Raw genomic sequence first — 24,127 nt, 5'->3', positions numbered from 1 at the left:
GGAAATGCTTCTATTATGTTGCTACTTATTTTAAAATTTGAGTTACATAATAGTGTTTATAAGTGCTGAATATTCCTATGTACTTGCAGTCTACACAGATATACAAATTTTGAGATGGTTTTAAAAGGTGTATGTATCTTATAGTTTAATTTATGTTCCAGGATTATATTTTGAAATAGAATTATAGCTAGTAAGCTTTAAAAACAGATATATATCCAATTTTAAACTTATTTGTAGCTATATTGTAAAATAAAAGTTCCTAAGAGTTGTAATATTACTGACTGAGGTGAGGTCCACATTTTGCAAACCTTTCCATTTATTTTACTGCCTTTTTATTGGATAAACAAAAAGGGGCTGTGCTACAGGGATTAGTGTTTGTAAGGCTAGAATGTTTATCTGTAAAAAGTAAACTAAATGGAGCATTAGATCCTGATGTTTTCCTGGTATTCTCTGCATTTTGTCATTTACTACAGCACGAATCTAGAGAAACGTTATTGGGATTTAATATGGTGAATTACAGAGCATGCAAAAATTTGTGGAAAGCATGTGTAGAACATCACACATTCTTCCGTTTGGACAGACCGCTTCCACCTCAAAAGAACTTTTTTGCACATTATTTTACATTAGGTTCAAAATTCCGGTACTGGTAAGTATTGCTTATGCACTAGTGCTTTATTATTGGATTTTTCCTCACTGTTAAATAAGCGTGTATTTTATTGAGTCATAGAATGTTTATTATTTATACACCCTACCGAGTCAGAATCTCTGTGGCGTGTGGCCCCTTTGTCTATATCAGCCAAAAGTTTAAAGGTTCTTGTGCCATATGGGAGAAACCTCTTCCATTGACTATAATTTTGATCATTATTCTCAAAGGTAAATCAATGATATTTAATTATTTACATTCTAGACATCTATAATTTCCATTATGTCTTTGTTAAACATTGACAAGAAAACTTTTCTTTGTTCTAAGACACCTTTATTTGTAAAAGCAAAGGTATCTTCTGCATGAACATGTAATTTATTGGTTTCCCTCACTATCCAAAAGTAGAATGTCCCTGTAAAACCTTTCATAAGCCAAATGGCATACATGAAGAAGCCATTACCATTAATCTATAATGGTAAACTTTTTTAGCATTCTCAGACCCCCAAAATTACCTCTCACAGGCTTTTCTTTTACCTGAGGACACATCTTGCTATTGAATACACAAAATAAATCAAAGTAAAGCACAGATGTTCACAGACACAGTTCAGAGCGTTGGTGGCTTACTGCTGAGATGCTGAGTGTACTCCCTGGGAAGGAACTTGGGGCAGGGGACGGGGGCAGTCTCGCTGCTTGCGGGGTGTGCTGCCTCTTCAGTGGCTCGCTGCAGAACAGATGCTGAGTGCTGGGTTTTCCTTATATTGTACAAGCATAGTGGCGTGACACAGGCTTACAAAAAGCAGGGGATACCTGTACTTTGCTTTTTTATGTATGAGTTTGTTGAACCCTTTATTATAAAGAGTTCAAAACAGCTGTTCTGCAAAAATTACATTTAGTCATTGAACAATAACCCCAAATTTCTTTTCCTAAAACTGTCTGATTACTATTTTATCTTTTCCTAAAAGAAACAGTCTTTGGGAGATAATTCTAAATTTGGAGAAATTCTGATTAATTTTGCCTCTGGAATTCTTACAAGACTCAGGAAAGCTAGTTTTTAAGTGCAGCCTGGTAAGAATCGGGTAGAAAAAGTCATTCGTAATCTCTGCTAAAACAAGTGTTATCCATTTTTGTTTCTGCTTCATAAAATAATATTTTCCATCCTCAGTAAATAAAACCTTTCATCATTACGTGTTAGATTAATTCATGTTATATATTCATGCAGAAAATATTTAGATGTGGTACAAAAAAGATTTGTATTGTAAATCTCAGAATTTATAAATGCCAGTTTGTAATCTCAGAAAAAATAACAGCATAAAGCTTAGTACAGGATATACTATTAAAAATATATTCTCCCCTGCCCCCAGAGCAACCCACAAATTCAGTAGCAACACTTAAACAGAATTAGGAAATTTTTAGCTACAAAAAAAGGTACAGCAGATTCTTTTTTTTTTTTAATGTTTTTTTTAACGTTTTATTTATTTTTGAGACAGACAGAGACAAAGCATGAACGGGGGAGGGGCAGAGAGAGAGGGAGACACAGAATCTGAAGCAGGCTCCAGGCTCTGAGCCATCAGCCCAGAGCCCGACGCGGGGCTCGAACTCACGGACCACGAGATCGTGACCTGAGCTGAAGTCGAACGCTTAACCAACTGAGCTATTCAGGCACCCCTCAAATTTTTTAATAGATGTAAAGCAGTTCAGGTTTTCTCTTTCTTCTCAGTAAGCTTTGGTAGTTCATGTTTTTCAGGGAATTTATCTGTTTTCTCTAAGTTGTTGAATTTTTTGGCATAAAGTTTATAGTATTCTTTTTAATATCTCTAGAAGTCTGTAGTAATATCATTTCTTTCATTCTTGATTTTGGTAACTTGTACCTTTTCTCTTTCCTTGATCTGTCTTTGCTAGGGGTTTATCAGTTTGGATTAAAAACTCTTAAACAGGGCACCTGGGTAGCTCAGTCGGTTAAGCATTTGACTCTTGATTTTGGCCCAGGTCATGATCCCGGGGGGTCGTGGGATAGAGCCTGGGATCGGGCTCCGTGCTGAGTGTGGAGCCTGCTTAAGATTCTTTTTCTCTCTCTCTCACCCTCTTTCTTCCCCACCTGACTTACATATGCTTTCTCTCTCTCTCTCTCTCTCTCTCTAAAAGAAATAGAAAACAAAAAACTTTTAAACATTGTTAATGCCAAATAAAACTTTATTCAGGCTTATGTGTAGCTGGGAGTCACCCTTTGTCTACCAAGTCTTCAAGGAAAAAAAAGTGACTGAAAAATCTTAAACTTACCAGTTTGCCATTCAAGTCTAAAGTCAATAAACATTATCAAATATACAAAACCTCAGGGAATATAACATCTGTGAGTCCATCTAAAAAATAATGCTTTTTTAGGGGCTCCTGGGTGGCTCAGTCAGTTAAGCATCTGACTTTGGCTCACGTCATGATCTAGCGCTCTGTGAGTTCAAGCCCTGCATCGGGCTCTGTGCTGACAGCTCAGAGCCTGGAGCCTGCTTTGGATTCTGTGACTCCTCCCCTCTCTCTGCCCCTCCCCTGCTCATGCTCTGTCTCTCTCTGTCTCTCAAAAAATAAATAAATGTTAAAAAAAAATTTTTTTTAAATAATGCTTTTCAAAAAGATTTTATTTTTGGGTGATCTCTACCCCCAATGTGGGGCTGTAACTCACAGCCCTGATATCAAGAGTCACAAGCTCCTCTGACTAAGCCAGCCAGGTGCCCTCTAAAAATGTTTTAATAATAAAATTAACCCACAAGAGATAAGTCAACATGACTCAAGAAGATTCTTGGTAAAAGAACTAAGAATGAAGCTTAAGTCCTTTAAATATAGACCTAATCCTTGACAACTGTCAGAATTATGACTATAGAACAGAATTAAAATGCTATAAACTTTGATAAAGTGAAAATAACAATAGAACTAAGAAAACAAGAGAGTAGTCGAAGTACAAGAAACCATGTTAGCAAAAATTAAATGGTAACAACACCAACTCCTTAAGCTTGTCCTGGTCTGTCTTTCTTACCATGTATATACATGTATTTATGAGTGGCAATCTTTTTCTTCTTTCAGTTCGAGGGAAATTAGTTTAATACTGTTTTCATGAAAAGTGGCGTATATCGCATAATCACACAGTTAATAGAATTATGTCCATTTTTATAGCATTTTCTACATATATAGAGAGTTTTAGAATGATTTTTACCACTCATAATGGAGATTATTTCTTAGGGATAAGACTGGCTAAATTTTTTTTTAAAATCTTTTTGTTATGCTTTTCTGTATTGCTGAAATTACCTATAATGAGCCTGTATTCTCTTACCAATCGGCATTTTCTCATTGTTTAAAGATAACTATCCTGCTGTCAGAATTTGGTATTCTTAGATTATGGTATATTCATGTTGTTCTAGTAATAATACTAAACTCCTAATGAACCATATTATGGATAATATAAAATATAAACCTTTAATTGCTCCATTGTATTTCAATTTTTTTTAAAGTTTTATTTCTTTAAGTAATCCCTACACCCCATGTGGGGCTCGAACTCATGACCCTGAGATCAAAAGTCACATGCCTTTTTGACTGATACAGCCAGGCCCCCCCATATTTCAGTTTTATCTTTATGTTTTTATTATGAAATTCAAGTTGTTAATCCAGCCTTTTGAGTAATAGTGTCTCGTTTGAGTCCTCTTCGGTGGTAAATTAATGTATCAGGGAAACAGAAAGTCTTTTTGATTTTTCTAATAAAAGCAATTTAATTAAGGGAGTTGGTTACACAGGTATTAGGCTGGCAAAGCAAAAGTGAAAGAGGCTTATAGTGAAGTAACCAGGAGGAATGGATAATGCTTAAAGATCAGAAGCTTGTGTTACATCTAGGCTGGAGTCCATAAGCCTAGACCTGCTACTCCACTGTTAGAACCACTGTCACAGTCAGTTCTGGATCTGCCCAATAGGTGCTGCTTTGACCAGGGGTGGTATATAACATTGACAAGGTGTGATTTCTCTTAGTGTCCTATTCCCACTTCTGTTACAGCAGCTACCAGCATTTGTCAGTCTCCGGCTTTTGACTTACATTTACTTTTTTTCTGATGGGAGATCAGAAAGTAGAGTAAGAGAAAGCCAGCTTACAAAGGAATCTAGAAAATAGTTTGCTGACTGGGAGCCTCCTATGAAACTTAGTGGATCATGGAAGAACAGGATTGAAGCCCATGACAGCTCAGTTAACATTAAATTAAATTAGTGTGTATAAGTAAACCATACATGTTTATAGTTGTAAAAGTTAAGTTTTGTTTGTAGTCCTTTCAAACTTTAAAAAATATATCTAAAGCACTTAAAAAAAATTTTTTTAATGTTTTACTTATTTTTGACAGAGAGAGAGAGACAGAGCATGAGCTGGGGAGGGGCAGAGAGAGAGGGAGACCCAGAATCCAAAGCAGGCTCCAGGCTCTGAGCTGTCAGCACAGAGCCAGACGTGGGGCTCGAACCCACTAACCGCGAGATCATGACCTGATCTGAAGTCAGATGCTCAACCGACTGAGCCACCCAGGCGCCCCATCCAAATCACTTTTAAAAAAATGTTTATTTATTTATTTTGAGGGAGAAAGCACGAGCAGGGGAGGAGCAGAGAGGAAGGAAGAGAAAGAATCCCAAGCACGCTCCACTGTATCAGTGCAGAGCCTGACACTGGGCTCAATCCCACGACTGTAAAGCACTTTTTAATCATCAAAATGATCAATAATCTTATGATTGAGGTAGGAATGGCAGCATGACAGGTGTTTATCTGGACACAGTCCTGTCTATACTGAGTATGCATTAAATAAAGATTTCTGTCTGTCATAATAAGCAGTGGTTAGAAATACTAGAACTATTATAATACTTACAATATTGAAATATTATTTAGGCTAAGAGATGGAATTTGGAATATTAAACGATTTATTATTTCCTCCATGAACGTACCCAAACACACATCTTTATTATCTCTGTTCCAAAATATCCAAGGGATTAAAGTCATTGTTCCTATGCGGAAATAGAAAACAATAATGAACCTCAACTCGTTACCTTGTTCACAATTGCAAGTATAGTTTATCCTTCTTAGAGGAAATATATTTTCTTAAGAAACTTCAATGTACCTAAGTTTAAAAATCATGGTTATGTTTTGGACTTTTCCTTTAAAACATCAACAGATAGGGGCCTCTGGGTGGCTCACTGGGTTAAGTGTCTGACTTCAGCTCAGGTCATGATCTCACGGTTTGTGAGTTCAAGCCTGGTGTGGGACTCTGTGCTGACAGCTCAGCCTGGAGCCTGCTTCGGATTCTGTGTCTCCTTCTCTCTCTGTTCCTCCCCTGCTTGCACTCTGTGTGTGTGTCTCTCTCTCAAAAATAAATATTTAAAAAAATTTTTTGAACTTCAACAGATAGACCATTCTGTTCACATTTATCTATACTTATTTATGGAAGATGATCTTAAAATTGTTTGCTTTGCTTTGGAAACCTACGTTTGGCTGCTTTTATATGAATTAGATATCTACAAATGTAAATGGTTCTATTTGATATACTAGACATTTATGTCTGTTCACACTTAAATAATATGATATGTCAAGTAGCAGATTCTCTGAAAACCAAGTTTTTAGTAACAAATAAGTTCTGAACACCTTGGTTTACCATAGAGGAGGCTCTATTTCCATGCATAAACTGTGTGCCTGCTAGACAATTCAGCTTCAAGGCAAATTGTAGTGCCCAACTCCCAGTGATTTTTCAGTCCTTAGTTCCTCCCTGTTTATGAAAGTCCGGAGTTGCCTGTGTCTGGACAAGGAAGGATTTGAGAATATAACCAGTCTTTGTATCTGTGATCGTTACCAGTAGACAAGGAAGAAAAGCCCAAGGAAAGAGCAGCTTTTTAAGATTCCCTGTGTTCTCCTTCATTAAGGAGTAGTAGAGATACTAGCTAAACCACAGACCAACCTGTGGGGTGAGAGTGACAGTCATTCTCAAATAAAAGAAGTATCTAAAAATGAAGTGTCTGTGGAACACATGTTTGTTCATTAATTGGAAGAGCTATAAATAAGCTTCATCCATTCAGTCCATTCATTTCTTCTTCTTCTCTGCTCCCTTTTCTCTGCTGCAAATTTGTCTCTTATGAAGTTGTAATATAATCATGTTGTATGTTGTTATTTTATCTTATAATTTTCCTTAAGGTTTTATTATTGTGCATGTTTATGTATTTCAGTGGGAGAACTGAAGTCCAGTCAGTTCAGTATGGCAAAGAAAAAGCAAATAAAGACAGGGTATTTGCAAGGTAAGCTGCCTCTATTTCAGTGTTTGAATTTTTTTTAAAGAAAGATTAAAATTCCTAAAAACTCTTTTTCCAGATGTGATTACAGGATTATCACATGATCCTTTATTTAATTAAACAATAAATTATGTTGAGGGAGTAATGAAATAATTTGTCTAGTTTATTCATTGCCCCCCCCCCACATTATTTTAATGTGAGCTAAATTAACCCTGTATCAAGCATTGTAGTTCTGACCAGGCTGAATCAAATACTACGTTATTCATGTAACATATTTGGGAAAGTTTATTTCCTTTATTTTTTTAACATTTTTGAAAAACATAATGATTAATTTCATGTATTATTCAGCCCATTTCCATTTTTTTTACATCATCTTGTTGAGAAAAGTTAATTTTGGGGGAGTGCCATTTAGTTATCTTCATATTTTTAGGAGCTATTGTTTTCAAGCAAGTTGAAACAACATGATGAAGTTTATGTTTTAGAAAATAGTTTTATGAGCAATGATGGAGAATGGATTGGAAGTAAGGACCCGGTGCTAAGAGACCAATTAGGTTATTGCAGTAATCCCAGTGAAAATAATGAAGGCCTGACCTAAAACATTGGTGATGAAATGGAGAGACTAGGGGCCAAATTTGAGGAATATTTTGCAGGTAGAACTAACAGAAGTTGTTAAATCATTTAGATGGAGGTGTGTTAGAGATAGGAGTATCTGGAGAGACCGTCAGATTTGAGTGACAGAAATGGACAAAGGGATACAGGAAAGAGAACAAATTTGTAACGGAAAAAGTAGTGAACCTGGCACAAGTCTAGTTTGAGATCCGTGAGCAGCAGTCTAACAGGATTATCCAATAAGTGGGAGGGAGGAGAAGTGACCAAATCGGTGGCAGCAAATATTTATTGAGGACCTACTCTTATGAGCGTGTGTCAGGTCCTGGGAATAGAATGAAGAACGGGTCACACGTCTTAGCCCCCTGGAGCTTAAATTCTGATTGGTGCAACAGATATCTAATGCAAGTAACGGATTGAGCCAGTGCAAGGCTGTGGAGCTGGAGCCTGCTTGTCATGTTTGAGGAAGAGTAGGCAGGCCAGTAAGGGAGCAGCAGTAGAGAACATGTTAGGGAGGTAAGCAGCAGCCACAACTTGTATGACCCCATGTTCAAAATAGTAAGGACTTTGCATTTAAGGGAAAGCCAGTGGGGACTGAGAGCATTGAAGAGATATAAAGGGACTCGGACTTTTAAGAGTCTGGCAGAGTTGTTTTGTTTTATAGTGGTAATCTGAAGTATTTACAAATACCGTGATTTCTAGGATTTGCTTCAGAATCATTGGGGTGAGAGGGTTCAGGTAAATGTAGGGACAAATGAAACAAGGTTGACCGTAATGATAATTGTTGAACCTGGGTCCTGAATGCAGTGTTTATTAAATTATTCCCTCTACTTTTGTTTATATTTAAAGTGTTCCATAGTAAAATATGGGGGGTTAGGGGATCACTCTGGCTGCTGTGAGAGAATCCGTTGTATGGGCATGTGAGTGGAAAGAGGATAACCAGTTAACCTAAGAGTGGCTAACGTTTATTTTGTATTTATCTGGGCCAGAGAATTTTTGTGTATTATCTCACAGTCCCCATAGTTCAGTGAGGTAAATCCCATTACAGATGAGAAAACTGAGCACAGCACATTTGAATAATTTACCTGAAGTATTAAGGGATTCTCACACAGGCCTCCCTGTTCTTAGCCACACTTTTACCCTCTACAGAATAGGTTTGCTGTTCTGCATGAGATAGGTGAACGCTTGGCTGCTCTGTCTCAGAGATGTGAGAGACGACCTTTATTGTCTGTCTCCCCCACTAGAATGCAGGCTATATGAGGGTGGGAGTTTTATCTGTTTTTTTCACTGCACTAGACCTAGCTCTTTTAATAATGTGTGCAGTATGGTAGATGGCTTTTAAATGAAGCATGTTTTTTCAGTGGAAATGGCTTACAGAGGATAAGTCCTTAAAGAGTTCATGTGTTTGGTATCTCCTGTCATAGGAGGCATAAGAGTTTTAATAAATTTTAATGAGAAATTTTTGCTTTGGCTTTTATTTTAATTTTACCCTTAGCCTTTATCAAAAAGACCTTCCTGTTTTGTGTTTCTAGAGTAAAAGGAGTTTTTGGTTTTTTTCTTTTCTCCAAAAGTAAAAATTGTTTTATTGTTTTTTTTCCTGCTCATGTAAGTGATACTTCATTATTTATTAAAATTCCAAATGCCAGTAATTTTACCTGGCAGGGGAGATAACCATGATCGCAGAGATGGTTCTCTCCAGGAGAGGCTTGTCCATTGTGCTCAGGCCATTCTGATTCCTGCGGTTCCCCCAAACGTGGGAAACTCAACTGTGTTCGATGTTTCCCCTGTCTAAAATAAAGAAAAGAAAAATAAATGAATTAAAATTCCAACATGCCAAATAACATAAAAAAAATTATGATGCAATACAATTACGTTAAATAATTTTTGGTACTTACTATTTAAGGTTTTGCCATGTGTATACTCACAGATATGTATCTGTATATATCTGACAAGGCTGAATCAAATATTACTACATATATATATATAAAATATAAATAGCTTACTCTTTGCCAGTACTGTGCCCTGAGTGCTTAAACAAATGAGTAAAAAATAATATTGTAAGTTCCTTGGAGTAAGGACATTTGAAACAAAAAATTATTAAAACACGATTTTTATGTGTTTGAATAATAAAATTAACTTGCTTTTTTATCCGTCCCCCCCCCTTCCATTCCTGGCTTACCCCCATCCTCTTTTGTGTGTGAATGATCTACTCAACAGGAAAACTGTCTGAAAATGCCTTGAAGGATTTAGCTGGTCAGGGTTATATAGCATTTTGCTGTCATACATTTACTTGAATTTGAATGATGTAGTTTATCTCAACATTTGTTCAATATTTTGAATTTGATTTATTGTTATATCTTGTTTTTTAGGTTTATGAGGGAAATATTGTCATTTTTCTATTAAATATAAATCTTAGTGTCATATTAATGGTTATTTGGTTACTTGGTTATTTGGGAAGGGCGAAAAGAACAAAATAAGAACAAAGATGCCTACTGTAATAGACATGGCTACTGAAATTATTCAGAATCCTCGCTCTTACAGTCTTAGATACCCTTGTTTCCAGTTAGAAAGTTCTGAGCACCAGTAAGAAGGTAAAATGTACAGAAAGTCCTTTTGAAATTATTTTCCTTGAAATTTCTCAAGAATAAAATAATTTACTTCCTATTAACTTCGTTGTTTTCATTTAAAATGTATCCTTTCGCTTAGTACTACGACCTATTGCACCACTCCCTCAGACTTGTTAAAATCAAAGCAAATATTTTTCTGATTCTTTTCTCTTAAAAATGCACCTAACAAGGGACTCCTGGGTGGCTCGGTCAGTTGAGCGGCTGACTTCAGCTCAGGTCGTGATCTCACAGCTTGTGGGTTCAAGCCCCGCGTCAGGCTCTGTGCTGACAGCTCAGAACCTGGAGCCTGCTTTGGATTCTGTTTTCCTCTCTCTTTGCCCCTCGCCCACTCGTACTCTGCCTCTCTCTCTCTCAAAAGTAAATGAAACATTAAAAAAAATTTTTTTTAATGCACATAACAAAATTCTTAGCTTTTTTCTTCTTTTCCTTACAAGAAGCTTGAATTTTTTCTTGCTTGATATTTATAAAAATAGTGAACACAGTTTGATAACTAGTTCTACTGTAGTATGATATCCTGATATGAATATCAAATTATACATGTACTTACATATTAATATTATTATCACATGCAAAGTACTTTCTTTATAAGTGTTAATGTTTGAATATCTTGATCATGTGTGACTTTGAGAAATATGCACAATTATACCTGCATCCTAGCTCTTCATTTTGTATGTGCATTATTAAAATGGAAAATTGTAATAGGTTATTTTATGAAACAAATATGCGTTATTTAAGGAATAGTAGAGCTAAAATTCCAATATAAGAAGTCCTAAATATCTGTTCCATATAATTTGTTATGTGGAATTCTATGAATCCTCCTTAAAATAAGTCCTTAGCAGGGACAAAGTTTTGTTTAGTGTTTATGACCCTTCCATCTCCAAAAGTCTAAGGCTTGTTTTTATAATATATCACAGCCTCACTGTGATGACCTGATGCATATCTACCAAAAAACTCTGATGGTTTTAGCAGTTATTAAGTTATTCTGTTAAAGTATTAGAGAATTCTGGAGTTCTTATCCACTTCTTAGAATTTTAGTTGGTGGTGTATAAATAGAACAGATTTCTTCTTCAACTTTTCATGTAAGGTCACTTTTTTCAGCAGTGATGAATATGTTAATATTTTTTCCCAGTCGCTGAACTCTTTTCATTGCTTTCACACTGTTTTAATTGTCATATAATACCTAAGAAGAAAGCAAAAGAATGTTCACGTGTAACAGAAAAATAAAGTGCCATGGTCAGAAAATATATTTACCACATTGCAAACACACTGATGAAGTGTGGTATTTTTTTCTCTGAAATTTCCACACTCAACAGGAAACATAGACAGCAAGCTTGAGTGGGTGGGTCTCTGAGGTTAAAGCTGTTAATAAAATTCTTGAAATTTAGTTTTAAGCGCAGAGCATTTCCAACCATGTTTAGTTTATTAACAACAGTTAAGTGTTCTGACGCTTTATACTACTAGGTGAGTATAATTGGATTTTTTTCGTCTTCAAATGACTTTTTCCCTCTCTTCAAAAATGAAAGTAGTCAATCTAACTGTAGTTATGCAGTCTTACAGCTGACATTTAGTAGTCTAATATATGAGAAAGAATAGCTTATTAACTCTTGAGAGTTAACATTAATACAAGAGCAATAATTCTAGGGTTTCTTTTAATAATCTTTACTTCATTTTAAAAATCAAATGTATGAAATACCATCGCTTTTTTTTTTCCATCTTATTCTGACTAATAGGAATATTAGTGTGCATGGCACTATTAGGAGATTGGACTAAATGGTGTCCTGTGTTGTCTTCAAATAAGAAAAGCCTATAATTTGAATTCATTTATGAAAAACTAAATCTGAGTCAGTGCCTATTTTTAAATCAATAACATTACATCTCTCTTACGAAATGTTCTAAGTTCTTAAATTAAGGAAATGTCATTAAGCCAAACTAAAAAAGGTTTGGGCTATGAATATACGAAATGAGGCACTTGTGTGGTTTGGATTCGTAAGTAATTTAAGTTACTTGTGGTTTCATAAAATTAATAAACTAAAACATTGCACTGAAAATTTAGATACTCATAAATTATAAAATGCAGGATGCAAGGGAGGACCTAGGTTCATACATTATACTGGTAAATTTCAATATTTAGACATAGATACTTAACTGATTTGACTTTTAGAAGGTTAAAACGAGGACCCTCCACTCATCGTTTTAATACTTCCTACTGTGTCTGTAAATTTTATTAAATATTCTTGGTACATGTACTGTGCTTTTCAGTCTATTCTGTATCTATGTGCTTCAGTGAATTTATTGCAATATAAAACTATCAGCTTGCAAGATCGTTTATTATGTGTTTTTATGTAAGTAGCTTACTTCCGTATATTAACCTTCATATTAACTGTGCATGTCAAAAAAACTAGGTATTTAAGTAGATGTCATATATATTTCCATGAATTTTGGCCATTATCTGAATTTGAACATAAAAAAGACTTTAGTTGTTAACTTACCTAAATTCTAAAGATTTCTGACCTCTGCAAACTTCAGTATCTTTTCTGAAAAGATTACTTAGGTCTCATCTTTATTACTATGATAGCTGACAATATATAGATAGGTAATAAACATAGTCTTCTACTCCCTCCCATGAGACAGAATAGTTAACCTTCTAAATGATGTTTTTTGGAAAAACAAAACAAAGAAAAAAAAATCCACTGTCCTATTATGAATAAAATGGAAAAAATACATAATTATCCTTTTTGCCATGTCCTCTGTTGAGGCAGAGGATCAGGGTTTGGGTTTAAGATTTAAGGATATTCAGGAGATAATATGCTAGCAGTTGTTTAATATATCACAAGATGACTTAGAATTTCAGAAACTCTGGAATAGGCAATATTTATAGTATTCATATATGAGATAACTTGGTAGCCAACTGTTCCTTTGCTTTTTTCCTTTCTTCCTTTTTTCCTTTTCTTGTTTCTTCTCTTTTTCTCCTCTTTTCTCCTCTCTCTCCTCTTTCCTTTCTTCCTCTTTCTTTCCTATTCTCTCTTCTACTCTTAGCGTGTCTTTCCTTCCTTCTTCATACAAAGCAGATTTAATTTCTTAGGAAATTATGAGGTATATAGCCGCCAAATGCATTAATTTCATTTAAGTAAACTATTTTTATTCATCTAGAATATGACAAATTCTAAGATTTGGTTTATAGTTGGAGGTATAAAAATGTTTACATACTAAATTATTTCTGCAGATCCCCAAGTAAGCCCTTGGCACGGAAATTAATGGATTGGGAAGTAGTAAGCAGAAACTCAATATCTGATGACAGGTTAGAAACACAAAGCCTTCCATCGCGATCTCCACCTGGAACTCCTAATCAGTAAGTACAGACTTACTGTACACATCAGGTGTATACGTTGCTAATTTCTAAATTATTGACTGTGTTATTTCCATTGCCCAAAGATCGAAATATGTCAATCTTTACCTTTAAATCTTTTAGCCAGACATGATTTTTGTTGCTCCAGAGCATTATTTCCTCATAGCCTGCAGCTTATTGCATAAATGGCCTGGAAAAGCCTCAGTGAATGAGGGAGTAGAACATTGAACAAGGATGTTCACTATCCTATACAGTATGGGTCTCTAGCCAATAAATCAAGATCTATTAGTAGACTTAAAATCTGGAAATTACGGTTATTACTGGCATAATCCTTTTTTATTGGCTCTCAAGCAGAATTTCTGGGGGAGCATATATTCTTTGAAAATGCTAAATGATTGTGATTATCTTACTTTATCTCTTACCCCAACCACTGTTTCACCACTTTCTGTGGTCTAGAAAAAGGGGTTTCCAACATAAGCTCCCACAAGCTTAGCTATATCTATGCTAAGAAGCCTGTGTTACTCAGCACTTACTGTTTATATACTTCTATTATTTCCTACCAAAACTGTATGCTTTGATATAGATAATAGTAAGATAATCAGCTCGTACTGGCCAAAGTTGTTAATTTTATAATGTGTTAACAAATGTGTTGAATATATGGATGTAACTAAATAATGATAAACACATCTCAGTATGTTCGCAGACCTTGTTCAACCAAAAGGTTTAATACAAAATACTTGAATTTTTGTATGGAATATAATATTTGAAGAAGTCTAACTTTAGAAATATTTTATACACATTAATATCCAATAAGTGTGTAGTAAATTCTAGAAGTTGTGTCACCGATGGGTGTTTGTCAGCCCAAGAATAAACTTCTACCATATTGAAAGTAAAGTATGTGTATAAATAGTTTGGTTCAGGGAACATTATCTCATACTTTAGTGTCTTCCTTTTTTTCTTTTAATGTTTATTTCTTTTTGGGAGAGAGAGAGAGAGAGAGCATGAGCAGGGGAGGGGCACAGAGAGAAGAAGACGGAGGATCCGAAGCAGGCTCCACGCTGACAGCAGAGAGCCCAGTTTGGGGCTCAAACTCCCTAACTGCGAGATCGTGACCTGAGCTGGAGTCGGACGGACGCTCATCCAGCTGAGCGCCCCCAGGCACCCCCGCTCAGTGTCTTCCTTACTGCTAGAAAAGATAGACTCAAAAGTTTCTATGTTTCTAATTGCAGATTGCTAAATTATCTTTTTTTATATATATAAAATACTGTATATATTCAGAGGCTAATCAACTGTTTGAAGAAAATTCAGAATCATCTTTTTTGGTCCCTTTTCCAGGCACTCATTTTTCCATTAAAAAAAATTTTTTTTTAATATTTATTTTTGGAAGAGAGAGAGAGAGACAGAGCACCAGCGGGGGAGGGGCAGAGAGAGAGAGAGAGAAAGAGAGACACACAGAATCTGAATCAGGCTTCAGGCTCAGAGCTGCAAGCTGTCAGCACAGAGCCTGATGCCGGACTCGAGACTACGAATCGTGAGATCATGACCTGAGCTGAAGTCAGATGCTTAACTGAGCCACTCAGGCACCCCATCCATTTGTTACTAGTACCACTAAATAATTACAGAAAATTGCAGAAAACACAAGAAATTGTGTGACAGAAGACACAGGAAAGATGATTGAGTTAATTAGGAATAGTTCTGATTAAATTTCCTGGTTAATGAAACAATTTTAATTTTATTTTATTTTTTAATGTATATTTTTGAGAGAGAGAGAAAGAGACAGAGTGCAAGCAGAGGAGGGGCAGAGAGAGAGGGAGACAGAGAACCTGAAACAGGCTCCAGGCTCCTAGCTATCAGCACAGAGCCCTATGTGGGGCTCAAACTCACAGACCGTGAGATCATGACGTGAGCCGAAGTCAGATGCTTAATCTACTGAGCTACCCAGGCACCCTAATGAAACAATTTTAGATATGATCTGAAAAAGTTTTTTTCTCAATTCTAAAGAGACAGTACAGTGTGATGATTAAGAGCATAGGCCCTAGAGTCACTGTACATTTGAACTTTGAACAAATTAATCTCTTTGTCCCATTTTTATCTTCTATAAAATTATAATAGCAGTGTCTTTTATGAGGGTTAAATCAGAGGATATATGTAAAATGCTTAGAACAATGCTTAGCACATAATAAGTGTTCAAATGTTAGTTATCATGATTAATAATAGTAATCAAAATAATTCATGTGACTATGTCACTTACAAGGATGGAATTATGTTATTCATTATCTATTTTTAGGAATTAAAGGAAGTCCCATAAACAGAAACATTTATGAGGATTAAAAGAGAACTCAGACCAGAAGATATTTCTGAATTATTCTTTCCCTTTATTCTATACAGGCAGACCTTGGAGATATTGCAGGTTTGGTTTCAGACCACTGCAATAAAGCAAGTCAAATGGATTTTTTTGTTTCTTAGTGCATGTAATGTTTACACTAAATGTGCAATAATAGCAATGTCTAAAAAATTAGTGTACATACTTTAAAAAATATTACTAAGAAGTGCTAACCACATTCTAAGTTTTCAGTGAGTCATTATCACTGCTCACAGTTTACTATAACAAATGTAATAATGATAAAGTTTGAGATAATGCAAGAATTCCAAAACGTGGTAGACATGAAGTTGTGCAAATGCTGTTGGAGAAATGGCACCAGCCGACTTGCTCGCAAAGTTACTGCAAACCTTCTATTTTTTTTTTTAAATTTTTTTTTAAATCTTTATTTTTGAGAGAGAGAGAAAGTGCGAGCAGGGGAGGAACAGAGAGAGACAGAGAGAGAGAGAGACAATCCGAAGCATGCTGCAGGCTCTGAGCTGTCAGCACAAAGCACGATGCAGGGCTAACTCATGAACCGTGAGATCATGACCTGAGTCAAAGTCGGACGTTTAACCGACTGAGCCACCCAGGCGCCCCATTTTTTTTTTTAAAGAAGAAGCATAAAGCAAAACACAATAAAATGAGGTGTAAATACTGATTAAGACACAAAGTTGTAGTGACTATAGCCTATGTAGACATTAGGTGTAGAGATAACAGATTGAACAGGTAAAATCCTTGCGGCAGTTCGCTGACTGTAGTTCAGATTTTTGACTTCCTATTTGGTGTTCTTTCTGTTTGCTTCACACTGTCTTCGTCAGAGTCTTTGCTTAGTCAATATGGTTAGTCATAAAAATACACACTCACTTTCTAATGTAATCATATAAATAAAAAACGGGAAAAATTGAATTAAAGCACATTTTCACTCAATCTTTTTTCCTCTTCATATAGTCGAAGTTCTGCATTCACACAAGAGGGAACCCGGTTACGACCGTCTTCAGTTGGTCATTTGGTAGACCATGTGGTTCACACTTCCCCAAGCGAAGTATTTGTGAATCACAGATCTCCATCTTCAACACAAGCTAACAGCATTGTTCTGGAATCATCACCGTAAGACCTTTTTCATTTAGCTTTCTTCTTATAAATTATACTGCCCCAAATTGTTTTATTTGAAATAATCCTGGGAAATTAGGGTGTTTGATATAAGTATTTGTTTACACAATGTATTAACATTTATGTATTTGTAAATGTGCTTATTTGTCCCTGAGAGTTCTTTGTACTCTTCCCAACTAAAACAAACAAACAAAAAACTTTGTTTTCATTGATTCAGTATGTTCTTTAACCTTTGATGCATACACTTAAATATTTGTGCAGATGTAGATGTAGCACTGTGGTCAGGTAGTAAGGTACTAAAAGATAGAGTGTCTTAGTATTATTCAGGAAGGGAACCATAAGAATGAATAGACAATAGAAAATGATGGAAAAATTACTTAGCAAAGGAGAACCAAGTAAGATGACCATCATGCTGAAAATGAGTTGTAGAAAGTATTCACACATCATTTTTAAAATTCATTTTTCTCTCGAATTACATACTGGTACATAAATTCAGCTTCGTAATTCAGTATTTATACCCCATCGGTTTAATGTACAATATGCTTACCCTCACATTAATATACAATATCTTGACTTATTGTTTATATTAATGCAAATCAGTCCATATGCAAGTAAAAATTCACAGTAAGAATTAGGAAAGAAAAATAAAATTCTTTACAAGAAATGTGGCTTCATATAAAGATGCATTTATTTAGAATGGAGTGACTATGATCAGGGCTGAAGAAAGGAGAGGTCTGAAAGTGATGGGTGGAAGAGTAAAAGGACTGGTCAGCAAAGCAGGAGGTGGAACACGTGACAAGGTGCAGGAGCTGGAACACGTGACAAGACACAGAGGAAGCGATTGTCCTCACTGTCGGGGCAGCCAAGGAAGACTGGCTGAGCCATTAAGACAAGTGGAATTCAGTCTTGGTAACATGTCTTAGTCAAACATTTTGATTGTACGTGTATAGTAAAAAGGTTGGAAGGGTAGGAAAGATATACACTGCACAGTGACACCTGTGGAAAATGAGTTGACAAGAGACAAGATTGATGGAGATTTTGTTTTTGATTGCTTTAAAAATTAGCATTATAAACTTTGATTTTTAGTAAGCATATATTTTCCAATTCTGAAACTTTAAAAAGTACAATAATTAAGAACATGATGGAAATGTTAAGTAATTAAATTTAAAAATGACATACTTTGAGCACATAGAAATAAACCATATAGAGGAATCTCAAAAGCCTGTCTTGTTACAGAACAGTAATACCATTCCAGGGCCTAATCAAATTATCTCCATCCATTTTTTTAAAGGGCCCTTTTTGTAGAGACACACACACATACACATGTGTATACATACACATAGAATTGAGTGTTTCCATATGCAAATTTTATGGATTCACCAATCCGAAAAAACCTTCGTTCTGGTTTCCTGAACTTAAATGGAGATGCAAGTTTAGGATAGATTGGAACTGTGCAGTTTTTGCTTCTCCATCCTGATCCACAAGAATTTCAAATGCCTGGACCTGTATTTCTCCTTGGACATGTATTTTATTTATGAAACTTGTGTGTTTTGTATTCAGGTTTGAATCTCTAACACTGCATTTGAAATTCAGCCAGTTTTAACCTTAAGAATAATGAGAGAGTTCTGAAAAAATAAGCTTAATGGTAAACAAATTAATTGTTTACAATCAGCTTTTTCATAAATTATCTCACTGTTGAACTCAATGAAATAGAAAAGACTTTTATTCCCCATTTATAGATGAGAAGGCCCACTTAACAGGATTTATCCCATTTTATAGAACTAACATTCAGGTCTTCCGTATCTGACCCAACCAGCAGAATTTTTGTATCCTGGACAGGGCTTTGTTGTAATCACTTGGTTGGTTGATTGATTTTTGCAATTCAGAGAAAATATTTTGCAACTTGGAATCTATAGGATTTAGTTTTATATTGGCCAAATGTGAAAAGAATTCAGACAATGTGTCAGATGAAGCACAAAGCATTTCAACATGTATTGAAATAGATCTTGAGATCATCTCACCAGTTCCCTGTTTTTTGAGTGAGTATAGGACCTTTGAGGTGAAACCTGAGTCCTGACTTTAATTACTGCGTCAGGTTGCCTTCTTCACAAGACGAAAACACTGCTAACTCATAGGTGTGTTTGTTATGGAAACAAATAGGAGGTTGTTTGTACTGCTTAGAATAAAGTTACCATTTATAGGCAGGGGCAATTGAAACTACAGTCTACCATTTCCTTCCTTTCTTTAAATGTTTCACAGAAGATTAGACTGTTTTAGTTTGTGATTTTCTGAGAAAAACAATAATCCTAAATTAACTTGAAAATACTTAACAGGTGCTTATTTTAGTAAATTCATACCACAAATGTTAGTATACTCCTATCAGTATGTAACAGGGAAGTTTGGACATTTCTACAAAACCATCACAAAGCATGTAAGTTGGGTGGTTAAGATTTTATTTGAAAAAACATTTTTTAATGTTTATTCATTTTTGAGAGAGACAGAGACAGAGTGCACTGGGGGAGGGGCAGAGAGAAAGGGAGACACAGAATCCAAAGCAGGCTCCAGGCTCCAAGCTGTCAGCACAGAGCCCGAAGAGGGGCTTGAACTTGTGAACCGTGAGATCATGACCTGAGCCGAAGTCGGATGCTTAACCGACTGAGCCACCCAGGTGCCCCTAAGATTTAATTTTTTTATTTTGATACAGATGGCTAAGGACAGCAACAGAGAGCTACTTTGACTGCAGAATAAACTGCTTTCAATGCTGCTGTTGAAGTATTCATGAGGAAATTTAAAGCTGACTGGACTCTAGTAAATCAGCAAAGCTTTTGCCTACCTGGCTTGATTGACAGTTTTAACAAATCTTTTGATGCTATTTTACAGTATATTGCTTTGTTGACAGCAAAGTGCACTTAAAAGTAACATTTTCATTATTTTTAAAATGTCAAAGTTGAAGATAAGCAAGTTACAGTAAAACCTTGGATTGTGAGTAGCTTGTTCTGGGAGTGTTCCACAAGATGAGCAAACATTTCTTTAAAAAAATATTTTTTTAATGTTTTATTTATTTTTGAGAGAGAGAGAGAGACAGAGTACCAGCGGGGGAGGGGCAGAGAGAGAGGGAGACACAGAATCCGAAGCAGATTCCAGGCTCTGAGCTGTCAGCACAGGGCCCGATGCGGGGCTTGAACTTGTGAACTGCGAGATCATGACCTGAGCTGAAGTCAGACGCTCAACTAAGCCACCCAGGCGCCCCAATGAGCAAATATTCCTAATAAATTTTAACTTGATAAACGAGCGATGTCCTGCAATACGAGTAGTATGTGATGCCAAATGTCACATGATCACAACTGAGCCAATGGTTCTTCTCTCTGTCTCGGTGACGGATTGTGGGTGATCATCTCCTTTGCTCATATGCTCAGTCTCAGGCCACAGTGTTTAGCAGATATCCGTGATTTTTCAGAACATTGGAAGATGCCCACAACTGGCACTAATGTATTTTTTATCACTTCAAAGCACCTACAGACAGTCCCTTGCTTTTCCATGCAAGATTAAATTTAGGAATACTTTCCTTCATTCTAGATCAGGCTGCCTGCAGATAATGGACCCTCTCCTCTGCTGCCTTATTGCCGTTACAGTAAATACTGTAGTATTAATACTGACAAGAATTTATTAATACTGTACTCAAGTCAGCATCCCTGTGAGCATGCAGAAAAAATTCCATTGAGTCAATAGATAGCAGTGATTCCCCTAATGATAGTGAAAGTTGTCCTGCAGGATAACCCTCCTCTCTCATCTCCCTCACACCAGCCATGAAGGTTTTCAAAGGTCAGTGCAAGTTAATTTGTTTACTTTTCTTTATATTTTGTATTTCCTTTATTTGTATTACAGTAGTATAATCATTTTTTATGTGAATATTTTTGGGTTGTGGAACGAATCATCTGAGTTTCCATGATTTCTTATGGGGAAGTTTGCTTTGATATACAAGTGCTTTGGATCACAAGCATGTTTCCGGAATTAATTATGCTCGCAAACCAAGGTTTTACTATATTTGTATTGAAAAACCCCACTATGAGAGTTTGGCATTGGAACACTTTTGGAATTATATTCATTCCCATCACCCTTTCTCCATTTTAATGTTCAGAAGTTAACACAAGTGGTAATTTTTCCTCCAGATTTTTTATGTGGGTAGATTTTGAACATTACGTTTCAAGTTTTGTTCCCAGACAGCCCCCCTCCCCCACCATCATTTAGGCAAATTATTGGTTTTAAATATATTAAAACCATTGAGTTAGAAGTATGTTATTAGAATTTCACATATAGTCATGTTATCACTTATAACTTTCTTTTTTTTTTTTTTTTAACGTTTTATTTATTTTTGAGGCAGGGAGAGACAGAGCATGAATGGGGGAGGGTCAGAGAGAGGGAGACACAGAATCTGAAACAGGCTCCAGGCTCTGAGCTGTCGGCACAGAACCCGACGCGGGGCTCGAACTCATTGACCACGAGATCACGACCTGAGCTGAAGTCGGCCGCTTAACCGACTGAGCCACCCAGGCGCCCCACTTATAACTTTCTATATGGCATGATAGAAAATAGTCTTGGGACATTCTCTGTTAAGTTCTATTGAGGCCTCAGATACTGCCATATAGGTAGGTTGTTTAGCTTTTCTGTTTTATAAATTGGCTTCTGAGAAGCATTGTATTTGGAGAAGAGTCCACTGCTACAAATAGTTTGAAACCTCTGATTTAAAATAGATTTGTTCCTGTTTTTTTGCAGTTGTTTTGATTAAAGTACAACTGTAACATAATGTTAAGAGCACAAGCTCTGGATTCAGAGTGGGTTTAAAACTTGGTTCCACCACTTCTAATTATGTGAGCTTGGATGAGTCATTTTATCTCTGTAAGCCTCAATTTCCTTACCTGTAAAAATAGGATGATAATATCTTACCCGTAGTGTTGCTGTGAACATTTAATGAGATGAGCAGTTAAGCAGAGAAAAAGTGTTTGGTAGATGTTAGCTATAATAATTGTGTAATTTAATTACTTTGGGAGGATATACTAGTAGGTAGGCTTTAAGAATATTATCAGCCACATATCTGTCTGCATGTTTGAAGTATGGATGTCTAGTTGAATACAACGAAGAATTCTCCAAATTCTCAACTTTATCCTTAGGCCCTAATCACAAGAGACTCTTTACAGATTTCATAATCCTGAAGTATCAAACCCATTTCCTTGGACAGTCCCATGCCTGGACTGTCCCATTCTAGTCTTACCTAATGACTCACCTCAGCTTTGTCCACACCTTATGAATTCCTTTCACTTAAATCTTTCTTAAAGATTTGCCTTCATTTTGCCCTTCTGAGCTACTGCCACTGAAAATTTTATCTCCATACTCAGCTTGACCCAATTCCCATGCCAATCTTGATCAAGTCTAGCAGCATACAGTTGACCCTTGAACAATGTGGGGAGTAAAGGGTGCTAACCCCTGCATAGTTGAAAAGTCACATATAACTTTTGACTCCCCCCACATTTAACTGCTAATAGCCTGTTGTTGACCAGAAGCCTTATTGAGAACATAATCACTTGATTCACACATAGTTTGTGTGTTACATGTAATATGTACTACATTCTTAGCTAACGAAGTAAGCTAGAGAAAAGAAAATGTTAATTAGAAAATCGTAAGGAAGAGAAAGTACATTTACAGTACTGTACTATAAAAAAAATCCATGTGTATGTGAATCGGCACAGATCAAACTGTGTTGTTCAAAGGTCATCTGTGTTATGGATCCTGCAAATACCAGACCACTCTAGGACGAGGAAATAAAAGAACCAAAGGAGCTGTGATGGGAGGAGATAATCAAGCTATGGGGACTCAGAGGATGCACTGTATTTGCTGATGTACTTGTGGCAGCAAGACCAATCACATAGGTCCCTGGGCTGCTGTAGCTGCAGTATATTTACCTGCCATCCATGTCTGGCAGATACCTGTATTACTTTTGGGAGCTATAAGGTCAGGGACTTGAAGTTTGGTTGAAACCAGGCATCTCAGGTCTGGGACCTTGATTCTGAAATGGATTCATACTGATGTAGTAATATGAGATTTTCAATTCTAGTCTTAATATCATATCCCTGAGAGTTTATATGCACTTTTTAAATTTATTGAGCATTTATTAGTAATCAGTCTGCAATGGTGTTTACTTTGAAGTGCTGTGAATGTTACTATAGATTAGCCAGTGTGTCAAGAATCTTGAATTTTGAATCAGAATTTTATCTGCATCTTAACATAGTATAAGTATAGGATAGTAGAGTTACTGTGCAGTAAGAGCTGGGATAGACTAGTGACTGTAGTTGAAAGAGACATGTGCTCCTGGTATGCATCTTAGAAGATTAATCTTAAAATAATCCATCAGTCCTGTCAAGTTTGTATTAGGGTCTACCAAGAATATGGTTTTTGCTTATTTTCCAGTCTTAAATTAGAATAAACTTTATGCTTCTATAAAGCATAAAGAGTTTCAGAGTTTATCTTGCCCACTTTTCTTTTTTAAAAGTAACTAAAATAATCCCTTTAGGATTACACTCCTTTCTATACTCTCCTTATAACAGATTTTTTTCTGCCTCCCATCTTTAAATTAAGCCAAAGTATTACCAATATTTGTAAGACACCAGCCATAGCTCTGATGCCCACTTTTTTCATTGGTTCCTATTTCTCTAGTCCTGTCTGAACTACCTAATAGTAGATGCTGGCTTTCTCTTTAAGTCACAGTTCCCTTCTCTGAGAGGAATTCTTTCCTTTCCTTTCCTTTCCTTTCCTTTCCTTTCCTTTCCTTTCCTTTCCTTTCCTTTCCTTTCCTTTCCTTTCCTTTTTTCTTTTCTTTTCTTTTCTTTTCTTTTCTTTTCTTTTCTTTTCTTTTCTTTTCTTTTCCCCTCCCCTCCCCTCCCCTCCCCTCCCTCCCCTCCCCTCCCTCCCCTCCCCTCCCTCCCCTCCCCTCCCCTCTCCTCTCCTCTCCTTTAAATGTTTATTTATTTTGAGAGAGAATGTGAGCAGGGTAGGGGCAGAGAGAGAGAGAGGGAGAGAGAGAATTCCAAAGCAGGCTCTGCACTGTCAGTGTAGAGCCCAATGCGGGCCCGAACCTACTAATCATGATATCATGACCT

The 24,127-nt window shown here is 36.2% G+C and overlaps 1 protein-coding gene across 11 annotated transcripts in view; it reads left to right on the top strand.

Annotated features, from left to right (window-relative positions):
* The window catches only part of PTPN4 (protein tyrosine phosphatase non-receptor type 4), a 219,252-nt gene that overhangs the window by 150,976 nt on the left and 44,149 nt on the right, over window positions 1–24,127 (top strand). For all 11 annotated transcript variants that reach the window (XM_053214891.1, XM_053214895.1, XM_053214894.1 and 8 more), the window contains 4 exons: window positions 474–646; window positions 6,863–6,931; window positions 13,382–13,507; window positions 16,815–16,973. In XM_053214891.1, the coding sequence (XP_053070866.1) occupies window positions 474–646; window positions 6,863–6,931; window positions 13,382–13,507; window positions 16,815–16,973 (527 nt within the window). The remainder of the gene's footprint in view (window positions 1–473; window positions 647–6,862; window positions 6,932–13,381; window positions 13,508–16,814; window positions 16,974–24,127) is intronic.

The sequence above is a fragment of the Acinonyx jubatus genome, chromosome C1, assembly GCF_027475565.1.
Source record: "Acinonyx jubatus isolate Ajub_Pintada_27869175 chromosome C1, VMU_Ajub_asm_v1.0, whole genome shotgun sequence".
Lineage (NCBI taxonomy): Eukaryota > Metazoa > Chordata > Mammalia > Carnivora > Felidae > Acinonyx > Acinonyx jubatus.
The sequence above is the reverse complement of the archived record's forward strand: the minus strand, read 5'-3'. Positions and strand labels throughout refer to the sequence as shown.